The sequence below is a fragment of the Syngnathoides biaculeatus genome, chromosome 13 (genome assembly GCF_019802595.1).
Source record: "Syngnathoides biaculeatus isolate LvHL_M chromosome 13, ASM1980259v1, whole genome shotgun sequence".
Taxonomy (NCBI): Eukaryota; Metazoa; Chordata; class Actinopteri; order Syngnathiformes; family Syngnathidae; genus Syngnathoides; species Syngnathoides biaculeatus.
The window spans coordinates 26,944,969-26,965,929 of NC_084652.1; the positions used below are offsets into that span (position 1 = coordinate 26,944,969).

Here is a 20,961-nt window from a genome sequence, read left to right on the forward strand (position 1 = left end):
CAAGCAAAACAACAAAATGGGTGGGGCAAGGGAAATTGCTGAGTGAGGCTTCGATGATGTGCAATCAGATTACACAATAAAGCCACTCATACTCTCGTTGGTCGATGTCACACCAGGAACCAATCACGCGCCTTCTATCGATGAGTCTTTCCGCAACTTGAATAAAACCCCATGAATCAGTTAAGCGGCCAAAGGTTCAGCACAAAGTGGCGAGGGAACCCTGTATTTTGAAAATGCTGCTTCTTGTACAGTGGCTGGATAAAATGTCTTAATATTAATAAAATGAAACTTTCCACCATGAACCCTCTTTAAATATTAGCTCACCTGTTGTGACCATCATCCTTTTCCATCAGTGTGGGATGCGGCCTGAAAACCAGTTCTATTTCGCTGGCACCGCTGTCAATCACAGAGTCACCTCCGCCATTCTCAGCAGCATTGTCCATATCAAGTCCACTGTCATCACTTGTTTTGGTGCGCTTGATGCTTGGACCAGCCTCCTGTGGGATTGTGTGAAATGTATAGTTAGTATAGGGAAAAGGCCCAAAGGCGGGGACCTTAGTGATCTGATCCCTGGCCACAGAAACTGGCTCTAGGGAGGTGGAATGTCATCTCTCTGACAGTAAAGACGTTTGAGCTGGCGTCTGATGTAGAGAACTTCTTACTAGATCAATTTCTTACTCTCGTACATTGCAGACACTTTTTCCCCCTTGGTCTGCTTGCTTTGCCTACGTTTACATTTGTTCTTGCTAATAAGCTTGTTTTTTACAATTTGTGCATTTTTTTTATTGTGTATGTCATTCACCAGCACAAAAATAATCATAATGCCTCTAGTTATGAGAGAAAATTCAGGATATGAAAGGGGGAAAAAAAGGTGTTGGGAGTCACAGACCCCAAATTCCGCCAAATGTAAACATCCTGCCCCTCCTCGAGCCATCACCTGATAATGGTGGCAGGGTGTGTGTGTCCCAATGACCCACGGATCTTAGTTGTCTGGAGCTTCACGCCCCTGGTATGGTCACCCATGGCAAACAGGACGAGATTCAAGTTTCCCTTGCTCGGACGTGGGTCACCAGTGCCCTCCTCTGGAGCCAGCCCTGGACGTGGGGTTTGAAGGAGAGCCCATGGTGGCCAGGCCTGCACCGATGGAGCTTGGCCAGGCACAGCCTGAAAGGGTAACATGGGTCCTCCTTCCCATGGGCTCACCAACTGTGAGAGGGGCCATAGGGGTCAGGTGCAATATGAGCTGGGTGGTACCTGAATGCAGGGGCCTTGGCGATTCGATCTCCGGCGACAGAAACTAGCTCTAAGAATATTGTAGAGTGCTCCTGCTGGGGTCTCCATCTTTCTGCTGCTCCCCCTGATCACAGTAACATGATAGTAAGACCTGGAAGGAAGTGATTGGGAGAGATGCACCGAACCCCCACCCCCCGCTCAGATCCCAAGTTGTGTTCTGTCATTGGACTTATGTGCTCACAACGGATTGTCGATAAACAATGTTCAAGCATAAGGGTGTCCATACGTGCACGTGGAACCAGGACACACTGGGTCGCTGTTCGATGATTGACTTTGTATTCATGTCATCGGACTTGCGGCCGGGTGGAGGTGAAGAAGTGGCGGAGCTGTCAACTGGATCACCAACTGGTGGTGAATTGGATCTGATGGTGAAGGAAGATGCTGGTCCTACCTGGCAGGCCCAAACATATTGTGAGGGTCTGCTGGGAACCTGTCTGACAGAATACTCTGTCAGAAGGAGTTGTAACTCCCGCCTCGAAAAGAACTTTAGCCATGTCATGGGAGACAGGGGACACTGAATCTCAGTGGAACATGTTCCGCGCCTCCACTGTCGAGGTAGCCGACTGTGGCTGTAAGGTAGTCGGTTGTGGCAGAAATTCCAGAAACAGTTGGTGGGCGTCAGTAGTATGGGATGATGTCAAGCTGAAGAAATTATTTGGCCTTTTTGGCCTGTAGAATTCCTTTGGCAGCTTATGGGTACAGGCTGGACATGCAGCTTGGTGGTCATGGAGGCACCCATGCGTGGGAGGAATTTGGTGAAGACATGGAGAATGACTTCAAGACTGCTTCAAGGCAACTCTGGTCTACCCTTCAGGTAGCAGAGGGAAGCAGTGCACTGTCAATACTGTGTATAGTGAGGATGGGGAGTAGCCGACCTCATCTCGGACCATTGTGAGTCGGTAGGGTGAATACTTCAAAGATCTCAATTCCACTGACACATCGTCCCATGAGGAAGCAGAGTATAGGTTCTCAGAGGCGGGCGCTCCTAGTTGAGGTCACCGAGATGGTTAAAAAGCTGCTCAGTGGCAACTCTGGTCTACCCTTCGGGTAGCAGAGGGAAACAGTGCACTGTCAATATTGTGTATAGTGAGGATGGGGAGTTGGCGACCTCATCTCGGAACATTATGAGTCGGTGGGGTGAATACTTCAAAGATCTCAATTCCACTGACACACCGTCCCATGAGGAAGCAGAGTATAGGTTCTCTGAGGCGGGCGCTACTAGTTGAGGTCACCGAGGTGGTTAAAAAGTTCCTCAGTGGCAAGGCCCTGGCTTAGATGAGACTCGTCCAGTGAAGGCTCTGGATGTTGTGGGCCGTCATTGATTGACACGCCTCTGCAATGTAGCATAGACATCAGAGAGAGTTCAGCAAGACTGGCGTACCAGGGTCGTGGTCTGAAGGGGTGCCACAGGGGGAAATCACAGGCCACATCTGCTCTGCCCAAAATGCGCGTGTGCGCAATTGGGCACTTCTGTGATCTCCGCACACAGATATTTTTCATTGGCCACAAAAAAAATGAACCTGAATTAAACAACAAGAACTATTCAGTTTGTGCCATTTTGCAATGTGTTTCGATGGGTGAGGAGTGACTGGCTGCAACATCAAATGGCAGAAGTCACATATGTACTTACGTAGCCTATCAACATTGTGACAATGAGGGTGTCCTGATGGGCAATCTACTACTGGTGTTTAGTTAGCAAATGGGTTTGGGCAATGTAGAGCAAAGACGAGCAAGTCACACTATTTACAGTGAAGAAAATAAGTATTTGAACACCCTGCAATATTCTAAGTTCTCCCACTTAGAAATCATGGAGGGGTCTGAAATTTTCATCGTAGGTGCTATTTTCTTCACTGTATGTTTACCCTCAATAATGGTAAAAGTAAAAAAAAAGAAATGTTCTTATTTTAAAACGCAATGATTGCATGAATACGTGAAAATCAAAGAAAAGATTTAAGTCTTTGTCAAGAGAGGAAAGTCTGGTCTGAAAAATGGCAAGCCAAAGTTTAAAGAGTTTTGGGAAGGAAATATGGACAGAATGGAAGCTGGACTACCTCAAGCATCACATTCAGCACAAGTCATTTGAAAGCAGTTCGACGTGTATGCAGATGTAAGATGGGAAATAAAATCGGACTTTGTTGGCAAGATCAAGAAAGAAAAGGAATGAGCTGACTGGAAAACAAACTGAAACCAGAGCAAGCTAAAATTATCATCGACAATATTGTCCCACCCATCAACAGGAATGCTGCTGTCAGTTCAACAGTTTCTCAGTCATATGGCAAAGTACCGGAGTCTACAAGAAATCTGACATAGCAAAAGTTATGCCTTTGGATTTTTTTATTCAATCAATTAAATAGTGCATGATGAGACAGTGTGTAATGTTAAAATCCTTGGCACATCTTGGATAAAAGCACAAACATTACAGTGCACAAAAAGCTATTTCTGTATTTTGAATTCATTCAACAAAATGACGTTAATCATGAAACAGTTTGATAGCATCATTCAGCAGTCAGTATGCACTACAAAACATATTGTGTAAGCAATAATTCAGTTTTACACCTCGAAAAAAAGGATATTCAGATTTTTTTTTAATAAAATGAATTTGGAAGCAGGCTTTCAAATTGACCCCTCCGTGGATATTGCGCAATCCGCGTCACTGGCCAATCAGAGGCCAGAGATCTGCATAGACCGAAGCCCGTTTTTGCTCCCGCGATTTTCTCTGACAACATTGAATGGTCCAGTATAGGTTTAGTTAGCGTTTTATCGCGTATTTGGGTTATTTAACAAAAAATATGGTTAAGAGGTGTAGTCACGGACTTTGTAATAGTGACGACAGGTATCCTGAAAGGGTAGTTGGTGGAGTTCGATTCGTACCCATTCCAAAACCGAAGACCCAGTACGAAAAATGCCTTCGATGGATCAAAGACCACATCATCAACTAAATCCACCTAATATCAACCGGAACACGTTTGCACGAAGGTATGCCCTATATCTGATTTTCAATAGATGTCTCGTATAAATGAATTCGAAGTTCTTCGCTAGCATAACACTGCTGCGTGTGAACGATTGACACACTTATTCTTTGTTGAGCGATATTTAGCGATGATCGGACTGCACAAACGTATTGAATTCTTGCTGGCTCGCGGCCAGAATCTTAACCAGACTGTGTTTGCACGAAGATATGCCCTAAATTTGATTTTTAATACACGTCTCGTATAAATGAATGAGACGTTCTCCGCTGGCATAACATTGCTACGTGTGAACGATTGCCACACTTATTCTTTGTTGAGCGATATTTAGCGATGATCGGACTGCACAAACATATTGATTTCTTGCTGGCTCGCGGCCGAAGCTTAACCAGACTGTGTTTGCACGAAGATATGCCCTAAATTTGATTTTTAATACACGTCTCGTATAAATGAATGAGACGTTCTGCGCTAGCATAACATTGCTACGTGTGAATGATTGAATGAAATCAGAAGCATGGCGTCTCTCTCAGTTAAAAATGTATTGTATTTAGAATCTATAATATATCGTTGATTTGAATGAAATCAGAAGCATAGAGTCTGTCTCAGTTCAGAATGTATTGTATTGTATTTGCCATTTTTACTGTTTGTCTTACGTGAGCGCACGTGGCGTGACGTAACTTCAGGAGGCGTGGTTAAGTGCCCTGTACGGAGGGGTCAATTTATAATTCATAGTTGTATTTTTGTATATTTATTTGCATATGTATTTTTTGTGTGGAGTTGAAGAAACAAGTTTGACATTTTCAGTTTGTAAAAACAAAATTGTTCTTAAAAGTGTTCTGATGGGAATGTAAATGTTGTATTATGATTCTTTTAATAAATCATGTAATTTATTGGATAATACTGACTGACTGTTGGCTTCATCAAGCCATGACATCAAATTCTCACTGGAGTGGTTCGCAGCAGAGTGTGAAGCGGCTGGGATGAGAATCAGCACCTCCATAATGACTGTATTCAACGTACAGTCATCATGCATGAACAAACACACCCCCCCCACACCCCCTGCTAGTAGCAGTGTCCTCAGTGCGATTCCAGCGGTTCAGAGTGGAGCCTGCTAGTTGCACACTGACATTGCGAATGTTTGGGTGAAGCGAGATTTTCGTTATGATGAGGACACAGCAGTAATGAACACAATGATTATCCCCAAATTGTAACTCCAGCTCATTGATTTTGTTGGCAATGGCTCTGGCATTGGTGAGCTACAGGCTTGGAAGAGGTGTGGATTTTTCATTACCCTTAGCAGGAGGCCAGACCAACAGACCCCCTTCTGCTTCCTCTCTTTGCTCCGCCTACACAAAGTCGCTGGCCCAACAACAATACACAGCGAGTCTAATGGTATCGCTTGATTGTCTGGGACGTTATGTTTGTACTGAAACTTATTTTGTGTTGGTATCCGAGGTCCAAAAGTTCCTGGTGGGTGTAGCAATATCGTCCCTGGGGATACGTGAGCATAGTGTCCCAAAAAACAAAGTACAAGCAAAACCACTGACAGGGAAAGCCATAAATTGCCGCGTCAGTGCGTGCCATCATCCATCCATAATTGCCTTAATCCTAATAGAGCTTGTGCACGACATCACCATTTTCACCCCATATTGCCGGTCAAACAGAGCTGCTCGACATTTTGGGAGACATTGAACCAGAGGAGAATATTTACAATACCCGAGACCTGTTGTGCTGTTGGTTGTCACAACAGACGAGACAGATATTCAAAGAGATCATTCTATAGCATACTAGCTGAAAAGACTAGAAAAGATCGATGGATTTCGGCAATTAATTGTGATGGCTGGTGCCCAACCAAATGCACGTCTGTGTAGCGATCACTTCATTTCAGGTGGGAATTATTCTTAATCTCAAATTAAGAGGTATTTATAATGCCAAATTGATTCATTTGAGAATGATAGGTATTAAAAAAAAAAAAACGTAGTGAGCTTTAGGTGTGTGCACGTGTGGCCGCAATACGCTTCCGTGTACGGAGGAGCCGACTTCCTGTCCTCCTTTTTTTCCCCCCAATTATAGTTAATGAATGCAGTTTGTGTAAAACCAGGGTCAAGTATTTAAATATTCGTATTTGTATTGAATACTAGCTGAAAAGATCGATGGATTTCGGCAAAGGTTAACGTTTAGCCGAATACGCTTCTGCATTCACGACCCGTCAACCCATCGTCCCCCCCCACTCCCCAATCATAGTTAATCAATGCGAGTTTATGTAAAACCAGGGGTCATTTATTTAAATATTGGTATTTTTATTGAATACCACCTGAAAAGATCGATGGATTTCGGCAAAGGGAAACGTATACCAGAGTACGCTTCTGCGTTCACGAGCCGTCTCCCAGTTGAGAACAGATCCAGCAATGAAGTATTTGTATGCGTACAGACTTTTATACGCTTTCAAACTTTTCTGTATAAATCTCTACGACTTGATACACCAGATACATGTGTAGATCCAGTTGTCCAAGACGAGCGGAAGAGAATTAACAGTCCAAATTCTTATCAGCGAAAACATCGACTTCGGCATTAAATATGGGTCCTCTATGCCAAGTGTCTCTCATTTTTCCACGTACCTTAGTTTATTATCACCTTCTCAATGTTTAATGGTATCGGACAAAACTCTGGGCGTCGTGCTATCAGACATTTTCATTTTGTCTCAACGGACTTAGCATTGAACAATGCTTTGTTTGATCGGCAATATGGCCACTCACATGATTTCGGTGACGTAGGTGCACGAGCTTTATTGTCTGTTTTACTTCACTTTTTTCCTTACACACTTCAAAAGCTAATCCTAAATGCATCAAGAGGAAAGCATTAAGTTACAGTATTTTTCAGTTTGAACTGGCCATTTCTGAACTGGATATTACTTCACTCTGGGTTGTGACCATGACTAACACCGTGCCATTGCTTAATTTAACATTATCAACCATAAATGAATTAGATAATTGTTGACACATATCCTAAAAGATGTACAGCCATGGCCAAAAGTATTGAGAATGACAAAAACAATTCATTGTTTCTGATGGCAATTTGAATGTACTACAGAATGTTATGAAAAGTTAGCTGTATTTCAATTAATTCTAACGTACCTATTTTCTATGAAAATGAAGCTCATCCTCCCCACCCCACCCCCATACACATTTCCACTGCAATTCAGCCATGACACAGAAGGATGAGTTGTTATCATGTCAGGGATTCTCTCGTTAACAAAGGTGAAAATGTTGATGAGGACTAGGCTTGAGAACCCTTTGTGATGCTGATTGAGTTAGAATAACTACTTTAAAAGAGGGTCGTGCTTGAAATCATTGTTCTTCCTCTGTTAACCATGGTTACCGGCAAAGAAACACGTGCAGTCATCAACGCGATGCAAAAAAATGGCTTTACAGGTAGAGATATTGCTACGAGTAAGATCGAACCTAAATCAACCATTAATCATCAAGAACTTTAAGGAGAGAGGTTCAATTGCTGTGAAGAAGGGTTCATGAATGTCCAGCAAACGCTAGGACCCTTTTTATTAAGTTTACTCAGCTGCGGGATCAGGTCACCACCAGTGCAGAGCTTGCTCAGGAATGGCAGCGAGCAGGTGTGGGTGCATCTGCACAGACACTAAGGCGAAGACTTATGGAGGTTGGCCTGGTGTCAAGATTGGCAGCAAAGAAGTCACTTCTCTCCAAGAAAAACATCAGGGATAGACTGATATAGGGAATTGGACTGTGAAAAAAAAATTTTCTCTTATGATTTCCCTTTGCGATTGTTTGGGGCATCTGGAAAAAGGCTTGTCCGGAGAAGAATAGGTTAACGCTACTATCCACCCTGTGTCATCCCAATAGTAAAGCATCCTGAGACTATTCAAGTGTGGGGTTGCTTTTCAGCCAAGGGACTGAGGTCACTCACAATTTTGCTTTGGCCACGACTGTACTCGCGGCTCAGCTCTTGTTGCCGATGTTCACTGTTCTTCGTCGTTCCGTTGGGCCCACGACCCATGGCACCTCAAGAGGAAAATACAAAAGACCAGTGCAACAGATACGACACCAGCGAATCTGATGGGCAAAAACGTTGCTTAAATGTCACAGTAGCAATCGAGGATGTCCACTCCAGTGGTGGGGAGTTAGCCAAACATTCTTGAGTCACAGTACTGTGACTTGACAACAATGCGACAAGTAAAAAGAAACTTAAGAGTTAAAAGTACAGTGAAATAAATTCAAGTACTGAGTCAAAAGTGAGACACATCTAACTTTTTAACCACACCATGAGCATGAACGTCAATAAAAGAAAAAACAATTACAAAATAAAGTATGAATGTGCAAATTCTGATTAAAAAAAAAAAAAAAGAAAAAAGAGCATTGCTGCTAGAGCTACTGCCCGTGCGACCTAACCTCAGATAATTGGAAGAAAATCAATGGATTGTTGTGAAACTTAATAGTATGATTTTGTTTTTAACCTCTTACAGAACATAATGCAATAACATTCCCACGGTATGATCTTGAAATATAGAAACTTGTCTGGGATTTCAGACATTTTGTTCTGGAAGTAAATTTCTACGAGGTCACCAGCTCTGCAATTATTGCATAAATGCAATTTTATTAGTAAATCGTATAGGCTGATTTTTTTTTTTTTTTTATGTAAACCTGTTTTCATGTGGATTTTTTTCCATCCTTCCCAACTCCAAAGGGGTCATTATGAGGACCCGTTTTGAAGAAATGAACAACACAAAGATGGCCGTGACAGTGGAGCTACAGAAGTGCATGAAGGTGTGGCAAGAAGGCTTGCAAAGTATGTCAGACTCCAGAGGAATTACTTGAAAGGGGGGAAACTTGGGAATTTTTGACGCCAGTGCTGGAACTTTTGACACACTTTGTATATAGAACAATTAAAAACTCTTTGGGATTATACAGTAGTATGATTTGCCGACGATAAGAAGTTACCTGATTGCTGTGCACTGAGGCATTACTACCGTGTGAAGAGTCTCCATTGTCTTCAGCTCCACTACCATTTTCCACTGTTTGTCTTTTACCACGCTGCAATCTGACAAAGGAATGTTATCAGTATGGTGTGCAATCTATAAGCAGTCTTTTAATCAATTGTACAATGGAGTTAAGTTCAGAACAGTTCCTGTCTTTCCTTTTAAAGATTCCTAAAGATCCAATTTTCAGGATGTCTTTGCTATCGTATAGTATATTATATGCTATAGTATATATATTTCTGAATCAGAATCAGCTTTAATGGCCAAGTGTGTAAAAACACAAAAGGCCATATACTTGAGCACGGTGGGGGTGAACAAGCGCACTGAAAAAAATGCTCACGAAAAAAACTAGATTAAAATTGAGAACTATTTGTACTGTTGGTATTATTGCTTATTTACACACACAAACAATGCTGTTCCATGTTCTGTTTCTATTCTTTGTTTGCTAAAGGTGGTGACAAAAACCACCTTGAAAACCCACTGTGGAAATCCAAGTGAATCGTGATAAATATTCTTATAAATGTGGTGACCCAAACTGCATTGGATTTTTGTCAGAATATTGCATATCGGAGTGCACATAAATGTATGATACAAGTTGGTTTACCTTGTCAAAGCCTGTATCTTTAGTCCTTCCTCTATGCTGTGGGAAAGGGCTTGCTGGTTGTTATGTTTGCTAATGCGGGCCAAAACTCTTTCCTGGTGTGCTTCATACTCATCACGGCTGGGGTAAATCTTACCTAACGGGATAAATCACAGCAAAACATTTTCTCGCCGTTTATGTCCACTTCCTGGGCATGAGTGAGCAATGATACAGCAACTATTATTGATTTTTGCTTGTCATCACAAAAGATCCACTTTTCAGGATTTCTTTGCTATAGTAGAAGTCTAATTTTTGTATCAGAATCAGCTTTAATGGGCAAGTGTGTAAAAACACACAAGTCCATATACTTGAGCATGGTGGGGGTAAACAAGCTCACTGAAAAAAAATGCTTACTAAAAAAAGTAGATTAAAATTGAGAGACAGCCAGGAGAGTACATGGTGAGTCTTCTGGTAGGAAAGGGGAGAAGGAGACCCAGTGGTGGAACCCCAAAATACAGGAAGTCATACAAAGAAAGAGATTAGCGCAGAAGTGGGACAGTGAGAGGACTGAGGAGAGGGGAAAGGAATACACTGAAATGTGACGTAGGGCAAAGATAGAGGTGGCGAAAGATAAACAAGAGGCATATGACGACATGTACACCAGGTTGGTCACGAAATAAGGAGAAAAGGATCTCTACAGGTTGGCCAGACAGAGAGATAGAGATAGGAAGGATGTGCAGCAGGTAAGGGTAATTAAGGATAGAGATGGAAGTGTGTTGACTGGTGCCAGTAGTGTGCTGAAAAGATGGAAAGAATACTTTGAGAAGTTGATGAATGAAGAAAATTAGAGAGAAGAGTAGAACAGGCAAGTGTAAAGGACCAGGAAGTGGCAATGATTAACAAGGGGGAAGTTTGAAAGCCATTACAAAGGATGAAAAATGGAAAGGCGGTTGGTCCTGATGACATACCAGTGGAGGTATGGAAGCAATTTGGAGAGGTGGCTGTGGAGTTTTTGAACAACTTATTCAACAGAATACTAGCGGGCGAGAAGATGCCAGAGAAATGGAGGAAAAGTGTGCTGGATATCATTTTTAAGAACAAAGGTGACTTCCAGAGCTGTGGCAACTATACAGGAATAAAGTTGATGAGCCACACAATGAAATTATGGGAAAGAGTAGTGGAGCGTAGACTCAGGACAGAAGTATCTGCGAGCAAGTCTGGTTTCATGCGTAGCCATGCATACAGTGAAAAGGTGTATTTGAACACCCTCCTATATTGCAAGTTGCCCCACTTAGAAATCATGGAGGGGTCTGAAATTTTCATCGTAGGTGCATGTCCAATGTGAGAGAGATAATCTAAAAAGAAAAATTAAGAAATCACAATGTATGATTTTTTTTACGATTTGTGTGATACAGCTGCAAATAAGTATTTAAACACCTGTCTATCGGCTAGAATTCTGACCCTCAAACACCTGTTAGTCCGCCTTTAAAAGTCCACCTACTCCATGTATTATCTTGAATCAGATACACCTGTGTGAGGTCGTTAGCTGCATAAAGACACCTGTCCACCCCATACAATTAGTAAGACTCAAACTTGTAACATGGCCAAGACCAAAGAGCTGTCCACCAGAGACAAAATTGTACAACTCCACACGACCGGAAAGAGCTACAGAGAAATTCCCAAGCAGCTTGGTGAAAAAAGTTCCACTGTTGGAGCAATTATTAGAAAATGGAAGAAGTTAAACATGACTGTCATTCTCATCGGAGTGGAGCCCCATGCAAGATATCACCTCGTGGGGTCTCAATGATCGTTAAAAGGTGAGGAATCAGCCCAGGACTACACGACAGGACTTGGTCAATGACCTGATAATAGCTGGGACCACCGTTTCCAAGGTGAATGTTGGGAATACACTAAGACGTTACAGTTTGAAATTATGCATGGCACGGAAGGTTCCCCGACTTAAACCAGCACATCAAGGCTCGTCTTAAGACCATTTGGATGGTACAGAGGAGTTACGGCACGTAAAACGTAACATCCGCCCACGTAGGTCATGTGACTCGCGAAAATGGCAGCGTCCCTGAAAATTCGTAGTCGTCGATAAAAATCTTCTCAAAAACACTGTTAAATGAGAGAGGATTTAACATCACACTGTCAAGATGGAGTACATATAACATGACCTTTCGGATACATTGTTAATGCAAACCACCGGAATTCCCCTTCAAATTATTTTATGAAAAAGAATGGAACAATTAGGGAAACAAATTTTTTGAACAATTCCAACAACAACAAAAAAATGATTGTCGTGATTCAGTACACTCAGAATTACTGCGCCCAACGCTAATATCGACAGGAAGTGGAGGGGCGAGTGCTCTGGTGTGGCCAACACAACCTGGAAATGAACATGCTCAAGATGAGTGTGCACTCCAGGAAACATCCTTCACCAATCTATCTTGGTCTCATCAGACCCAAGAATGTCATTTCTCACAATCTTTGAGTTCTTCCAGTAGTTTTCTAGTAAACTCCATGCAGACTCGGATCTGTCTTGCACTGAGGAGAGGCTTCCCTCCGGCCAATCTGCCATAAAACCCCGACTCGAATAGGGCTGTAGTAATGGTTGACTAACATTTTATTCCATTTGCCGACTACATCTCTGGAGCTGAGCCACCATTATCTTTTGGTGCTTCTTTACCTTGGTCACCAAGGCTCTCCCCACCGATTGCTCAGTTTGGCCATACAGTTCTCACACACACATACAAAAAAAAAGGGTTTAGATTCTCACAAATGTGTTCAAATTAAAGATTATGGAGGCCACAGTGCTCTTTGAAACCTTACGTGCAGCAGAATTATTTTTTTGTAACCTTGGCCAGATCTATTCCTTGCCACAATTCAGTCCGAGTTCTTCAGGCCATTTTTCATAATTCTCCATCGCTGTGACATGCACTGTGAGCTGGAAAGTCTAATAAAAGACAAGTGTTTCCTATTTTAAGTCCAATCAGTATAATCAAACAGCTAGACTCCAATGAAGGTGTAGAACAATCAATGATGATCAGAAATGGACAGCACCAGAGTTAAATATGTTACAGCAAAGGAAATGAATAGTTATGGCTGTCTAATAGTTCCGTTTTTATTTTTAATCTGCAAAAATGTCAATTCCTATTTTTCCCGTCAATGTGTTTGTGTACTTTGAAGAGGTGGCTATATAACTGAAAAATCTAAGGGGGTCTAAATACTATCCACGTGCTTAAGAACGCTGCATCATTTGCTCAATTGTCACAGTACCAGACTACTGGACTATTACTCACCTTAAATTACCACATTACTGGTACAGTCTTACTGCTCAGTGACTCTTTACAACTTAGATCAAGTCAACGTAAATCACAATCTTGTACGTATTTTAGTTAGCGTGGGGTGCACGCGCCCTATGCCGCATCTGATGTAAATAGGAGGCCGACTTGTTAGAACTTGTTAGAACCCACCATTATGTGCATCTGCTCGACGTATTGGTGGATGATAACCTTTTTTTTTTTTTTTTGGACACGCCATCACTCGATCAACCAAAACTGCCTCGCGATCGACGCTTTGAGCACCCCTAGTGTAACTGCATTTCTTTTGACATGGCTCATTATGTTGACTTTAAACGTAAATGCACTTTCAGTACGTGAAGCAGCTCGGAACATGCGCTTTTGGCGTCACTTCTGTTCATGTTCCGTATGGTTAACTTGCATTTCCAGTTTCCGGGTGAAGACTGATTGTTCAGGAGCAGGCTTGTTTAGTTAACTTTTGTTGTTTGTCAAGACTACACAAAATAAGCTAAATGATGCTCCCAAACACTTTTTGGTTAATGTTATGGTGCCTCCGATAATTAAAATACAGAATTAGCTTTTTGTACATTTTATTATCTCTGCTTTCATCCTCATTCAGGCTGAACCAAGATGAGATTTTAACAAACACAATCTCATCCTGTAATTTTACTTTGGCTTCAGACCAGACCTTTTTTACGAAAAAAAAAGGGAAAATCTTATCCAGTTTCACCACTTTTTCTTCTATTATTCACATACCTTGACATTCATTAAAGAAACAGCACTTCTATTTTTTTTTACTTTTACCATTATTAGAGAGTAAACAAGCAGCATGCTCTACATCAGGGTTTTTCAACCTTTTTTGAGCCACGGCACATTTTTTACATTGGAAAAATTTTGTGGCACACCACTAACCAAAAATGTTACAAAATGACACTCTCTATAATATATTTAATTACAATATAATTTCTCAATTTATTTATGTCAGTCACTGTGAAACCTGGGCCAGTTTAGATGAACACAAAGCCGATATCCTGGCAGGAATAGAAGAAAGACACACACGAAGCTCTTCTTCAACAGCTCTCAGTTTTTAGTTTTTATAGCAGGTAGGCTTGAAAAGCTCAGCTCACACAGATATGTTGTGGAAAATGGGAGCAATGTCAGAACAGCTTTGTTGGCCAGAATGTATGGTGTAATGTTTTGGCTACGGTTATTGTTTGATCTTTTATCTTGAAAGTCCTTTGACAAACGAACATTGAAACCAGAAGTGATTGAGGCACTTGTGCTTGGCGTGAGGACTAAAGAAAGAAGAAAGAAGCCACGAGACAGGATGATAAGGAAGTGAGCTATATAGATTGGTGGGGGAAAAAGCGTTGCGTACAAGTCTTCAATATTGGGTAGAGTGGTGTCGACAATCCGTTCTGCGGTTTTGATTGTCAGTTGCAGTCGGAGTTTGTCTTTTTTTGTGGTGGCCCCAAACCAGACTGTGATGGAGGTACACAGTACTGATTGGATGACTGCTGTGTGGAACTGTCTCAGTAGCTCTTGTGACAGGCCATGCTTCCTCAGAAGTCGTAAGAGGTACATCCTTTGCTGAGATTTTTTGAGGATGGAGTTGATGTTCCCAGGTACTCTGAGACTGGAATTCCCAAGAACTTGAAGATCTCTACGGTTGACGAGACCATTGGACAGCGTAAGGGGCATGTGTGTTGAAGGATGCCTCCTGAAGTCCACAATCATCTCGACAGTCTTTCGAGTGTTCAACACCAGGTTGTGTTGACCACACCAAAACTGAAGTCTTGCCACTTCCTGTCGACACGCTGACTTGTTGCCATCTTTGATGAGGGTTGATAAACCACATGCCAACTTTTACAATCACTGGGTTTAATCTTAAATCAAAGATACACTCGTTACCATGACAACAATCGATTGCGCTTGTGTTGTTCAGAAAAAAGGGGGGGTGGGCATGAGATGGTGGTCACCGGTGCTTGGGAGAAGATGTTCGTTCGAGGATTGCTTGAGGTATACTGACTTTTGATAAGATGTATCTCAAAAGCAGGCAACAAAATGTTATGTAGCTTAGCAAGCTAGTGCTACAAACTGGATTGAATCACGTTCTAAAAGCATGTGTCACCAACGTGGTGCCCCAGGCACATGGTTTCCTGCGAGGACCACTTAAAAGTCTAATCCAGAGGAAATGTATTTCATTTGTCTATCATACAAATGTAGCAAAAATCTCATAAAAATATATTTAAAATATTCTCAACACAACAGAAACTAAAATTAGCGTCAAAGTCAATCTTGAGATTTTGTTTGAAAGTTTCGTAAGTCCCCGGAATGTGATGTCACGCCAAGACAAAATTGAGCCAGACGCTCAACGGAGACAGTGACGGAGTCAGTTTACATGAATGGCTGAAAGATGATCAGATGGGCAGGTTATGGACCAGGTTTGTGAAGAGAAAGCTGCCACATTGGACTTACAAATCAAAGTTGACAGTATTATGTTCCAAGCATTTCACAGAGGACTGCTTTGAAAACCCAGTACAGCATTCACTTGGCTTCGGTAGCAAGTAAGTACGTACGTGTTTAATTGTTTAGTATTGACAAGTATCTACCTCGTTTTTAATGTAAGTACAATACCGATACAGACCTATATGTCAGCTAATATCCGTTTCCATGTGATGTTTAGGAGCTGACGAAATTTGGACGTTATATAAAGTTAGTGTACTGGTGATGCTGAGGTCTTCCTTAAATTCGACTACGGCAGTGTGTGCTCTCAAGTGTTAGGTGCTTTATTTAAAATACAGGCTAAATCTTTAAACGCAGAAAGATGCCAACGGTTTCGATTTTTGTTTTACGCCGACTCAGTTGTTAGTCCAACAACAAACGACTCACTATTGTGTGCAAGCAGCATCAGACGTTTAAATGTGTTTAAATTAGATTATTTCGTCAACAAGGTGTACAAGATTTCTTGAGGCCCCTACCAGTCTGTGTTTTGGGTGCGAAATTCCAGATCAACTTCGTCAGGTCTCGCCGAATCCTGTCCTTGTGTTGCATTTTTCAACTCAGGTTCGAACATATATGATTGAATTACACCTGCATGGGATGTTTTTCGAACGCGGAAAGAATGCGAAAAATTCTCCTCTTCAATTCCTACCTCTTCCACAGAGCATTCCATAAAAACTTAATCACTTCTGTCTATCTGCTCTAGATTCCATTCGCACCATGTATGATTGTCTGCGTAGGAAGCTATTGTGTTTACTGGTGTTATCTTGGCGTGACGTCACACGGAAGCAGCTTCAACGGAGCCTCCGTTTGAAAAAGACATCGGAGGCTTTCGGATTAAAAAGAAAATGTGCACTTTAGCGCCAATTTGTTTCATTTCTGTTGTGTTGAGAATTTAAATATTTTTTTGTGAAAAATGATCATTTGTGTGCTATATAAATTAAATATAGGTCCTCTGGATTAGACCTTTAGGGCGCTCATGAGGCATGTTTTAAAAATACCACAGTTCACAAATTATTATTTGTGCTTGAAATTTTGAATCTGACTTGCTTAGATTAATAAAAGTATGAGGAGTTTTGTTATTTTGGAAGTTCGCCACAAATAGGTCGTAACCAGGGCCGTCAAATGTATGGCCCGTTTTAATGCATCCCGTGAGATGTTTTTTTGTAAAGTATAAAATGATGACATGGACACAAAATTTAAAACAATTGGACTGACTTCACTTTGTATTAATTCTTTATTCTTCTTACATATTTTTTAAGGAGAAGTATTTGGACAGTTCATGGAAGACAAGGGCAAACCAGTTTTAGAATTTAATTCCGCAGAATGGATGCAGGATCTTGCCTTCATGGTGGATGTTACAAAGCACCTAAATAACTTGAACAAACAGATGCTAGGATACAACAAGGTTGTTATGAAGTATGACAGTATATGCTTTTCTTGCACTTGTTTAGGGAACAGGATTATCCATCCATCCATTCTCTACTGTTTCTCTGGGTCGGGTCGCGGGGGAAGTAGCTTCAGCAGGGATACCGAGACTTTCCTTTCCCCGGCCACTTCTTCCAGCTCTTTCGGAAAGATCCCGAGGCGTTCACAGGCCAGCCGAGAAACATAGTCCCTCCAAAGTGTCTCGAGTCGTCCCCGGGGTTTCTTTCCGGTGAGACAAGCCCGTAACACCTCACCAAGGAGGCGTCCGGTAGGCCACCTCATCTGGTTCCTCTCAATGTGGAGGGGTAGCGGTTAGACATTGAGCCCCTCCCGATCTCTAAGGAAGAGCCCGGACACCTTGCAGAGGAAACTCATTTCGGCCGCTTGTATCCGGGATCTTGTTATTTAGGTAACGAACCACAGCTCGTGCCCATAGGTGAGGGCAGGAACGTAGATCAACGGGTAAATTGAGAGTTGCGCTTTTCGACTTAGCTCCCTCTTTCACAACGGACCGATACAAAGTCTGCATCACTGCGGACGCTGCACCGATCAGTCTGTTGATCTCCCGCTCCATTCTCCCATCACTCGTGCACAAGACCCAAAGATACTTGAACTCCTCCACTTGGGGCAAGATCTCATCCCTGATGAAGAGAGGGCACGCCACCCTTTTTTCGACTGAAGACTATGGTCTCAGATTTGGAGGTGCTGATTCTCATCCCAGCCGCTTCACACTCTGCTGCGAACCGCTCCAGTGAGCATTGGAGATCACGGCTTGATGAAGGCAACAGAACCACATCATCCGCAAAGAGCAGAGATGCGATGCTGAGACCACCAAACTGGACACCCTCTACAACTCTGCTGTGCCTCAAAATTCTGTCCATAAAAGTTGTGAATGCAACGGGCAGCCTTGGCGGAGTCCAATGCTCACCGGAAATGAGTCTGACTTATTGCTGGCAATGTGGACCAAACTCTGACAGCGGTCGTACAGGGACCGCACAGCCCATATCAGGGGGTCCGGTTCCCAAACACCCAAAGACAAGCCAGGTACATCAGTGACAACGTCCCCAACACAAGGGTGAAGGTATGACATATCAGTGCTCAAGGAAGACAGAAGAAATATACAAGTCATACCAAAAGATGCAAACAACTCATTGCAAAAAAGAAGCGGAAGGCCAGATTTGAATTTGCAAAGTGGTACAGACATGAGCCACAAAGTATTTGGAACAAAATTTTAATGGACTGATGAGATTACGATTAACCTTTAACAAAGTGATGGAAAAGATGGTTTTGTGTGTGTGTGTGTGTATATGTATATATATATATATATATATATATATATATATATATATATATAAAAGTATGGATAAAGAAAGGATGTTTATAATCTGAAACACACAAACTCATTTATGAAGCATAACGGAGGTAATGCCATGGCTTGGCCTTGCACGTGCTGCTTCTGGAATGGCTGACTAGTCTATGTAACACATGAAGGTACCACTAGAATGACTGTCTAAAAAACCACTTAGTCTAACAATTTACAGGAAAAACAAATCCAAACTAATTGGAAAAGCTTCATTATCTTCTTCATTACCTTTCATCCTCTCCCGATTGGGGGTTGCCACAGCATGTCATCTTTTTCCATCTAAGCCTATCTCATGCATCTTCCTCCATAACACCCACAGTATTCATGTCCTCCCTCACAACATTCATCAACCTTTTCTTTGGTCTTGCTCTCGCTCTTTTGCCTAGCAGCTCCATCATCATCAGCACCGTTCTACCAACATACTCTCTCTCGCCTCTGGACATGTCGAAACCATCGAAGTCTGCTCTCACGAACCTGGTCTCCAAAACATCGAATCTTGGCTGTCCCTCTAATGTGCTCATTTCTAATCCTATCCAACCTGCTCACTCTGAGCGAGAACCTCAACATCTTCATTTCTGCTCCATCAAGTTCTGCTTCCTGTTGTTTCTTCAGTGCCACCGTCTCTAATCATGGCCGATCTCACCACTGTTTAATAAACTTTGCCCTTCATCCTTGCAGAGAATCTTCTGTCACATAGAACACCAGACACTTTCCGCCAACTGTTCCACCCCGCTTGGACCCGTTTCTTATCTCCCTTACCACACAACATTCCTCTGTATGTTTACCCCAAGTATTTGAAGTCGTCCACCCTCGCTATCTCTTCTCCCTGGAGGTTCACTCTTCCCCCACTGCCCCTCTCATTCATGCACATATGTTCTCTTTTACTTCGGCTAATTTTCATTCCTCTCATTTCCAGTGCGTGCCTCCATCTTTCTAATTGTTCCTCCATCTGCTCCCTGCTAACACGACAGATCACAATATCAGCGAACATCATGGTCCAAGGGGATTCCAGTCTAACCTCATCTGTCAGCCTATCCATTACTATCGCAAACCGGAAGGGAATCAGAGTGGATCCCTGATGCAGTGCCACCTCCACCTTTAAATTCTTCTGACACACTTACGCCACATCTCACCAGTGTTCTGCCGCCTTCATACATGTCCTGTACTATTCTAACATATTTCTCCACCACACCAGACTTGCGCATGCAGTACCAAAGTTCCTCTCTTGGTACTTTGTCAAAGGCTTTCCTCTAGGTCTACAAAGACACAATGTAGCTCCTTCTGACCTTGTCTGTACTTTTTCACAAGCATCGCCAAGGCAAATAATACATCTGTGGTCCTGTTTCTTGGCATAAAACCATACTGTTGCTTGCCTCGCCTCCACTACTCCTGCCCATAACTTCATTGTGTGGCTCATCATCTTTATTCCTCTGCAGTTTCCACAATTCTGAACATCGCCTTTGTTCTTATAAAATGGATACTAGTACACTTTTCCTCCATTCTTCTGGCATCTTCTCGCCCGCTAGTATTCTATTGAATGAGTTGGTCAAAAACGCCACAGCCACCTCTCCAAATTGCTTCCATACCTCCACTGCTATGTCATCAGGACCAACTGTCTTTCCATTTTTCATTCTGTTCAGTGCCTTTCTAATGTCCCCCTTACTAATCATTGCCACTTCCTGGTCATTCATGCTTGCCTCCTCTACTCTTCCTTCTCTCCCATTTTCTTCATTCATTAACTTCTCAAAGTACTCTTTCCATCTATTTAGCACACAACTGACACCAGTCAACGTATTTCTACCGCTATCCTTAATCACCTTTACTTGCTACACATCCTTCCCATCTCTATCCCTCTGTGTGGCCAACCGGGAGACATAATTTTCTCCTTTCATATCCAACCTGGTGTACATGTCGCTATATGCCTCGTTTAGCCTTTGCCACCTCTACCTTTGCTTCTTCGCTAATAGTTTTCCTTGAATGACTTCCTGTATTTTGGGGTTTCACCACCATGTCTCCTTCTCCCCTTTCCAATCAGAAAACAGTCAGTAACCTCCTTCAAATGACATCATCTGCACAAAATATAATCCACCTGCGTACTTCTACCTCCGCTCTTGTAGGTCACTCTATGCTCTTTTCTCTTTTGGAAATAAGTGTTCACCACTGCTAATTCAATACTTTTTGCGAAGTTCACCACCATCTGACACTCAAAGTTCCTTTGCTGGATGCCGTGCTTACCCCATCACTTCTTCATCGCCCCTGTTTCCTTTACCAATATGTCAATTACAATCTGCACCAATCACAATTCTCTCGCTGTTTGGGATGCTCAGAACTACTTCATTTAGTTCCTTCCAGAATTTCTTTTTCAACTCGAGGTCACATCTTACCTATGCGGCATAGCCGGTCATCACATTATACATAACACCCCCAATTTCAAATTTCATCCTCATCACTCGATCTGATACTCTTTTCACCTCCAAGATATTCTTAGCCAGCTCTTCCTTTAAAATAACTCCTTCTCC

At 42.3% G+C, this 20,961-nt stretch overlaps 1 protein-coding gene across 5 annotated transcripts in view; it reads right to left on the reverse strand.

Moving 5' to 3' along the window:
• Positions 1-20,961, reverse strand: part of rnf2 (ring finger protein 2) — a 96,078-nt gene that overhangs the window by 16,688 nt on the left and 58,429 nt on the right. For all 5 annotated transcript variants that reach the window (XM_061839508.1, XM_061839507.1, XM_061839511.1 and 2 more), the window contains exons 5-7: positions 9,872-10,004; positions 9,230-9,329; positions 325-497 (exon numbers count right to left, since the gene is read on the reverse strand). In XM_061839508.1, the coding sequence (XP_061695492.1) occupies positions 325-497; positions 9,230-9,329; positions 9,872-10,004 (406 nt within the window). The remainder of the gene's footprint in view (positions 1-324; positions 498-9,229; positions 9,330-9,871; positions 10,005-20,961) is intronic.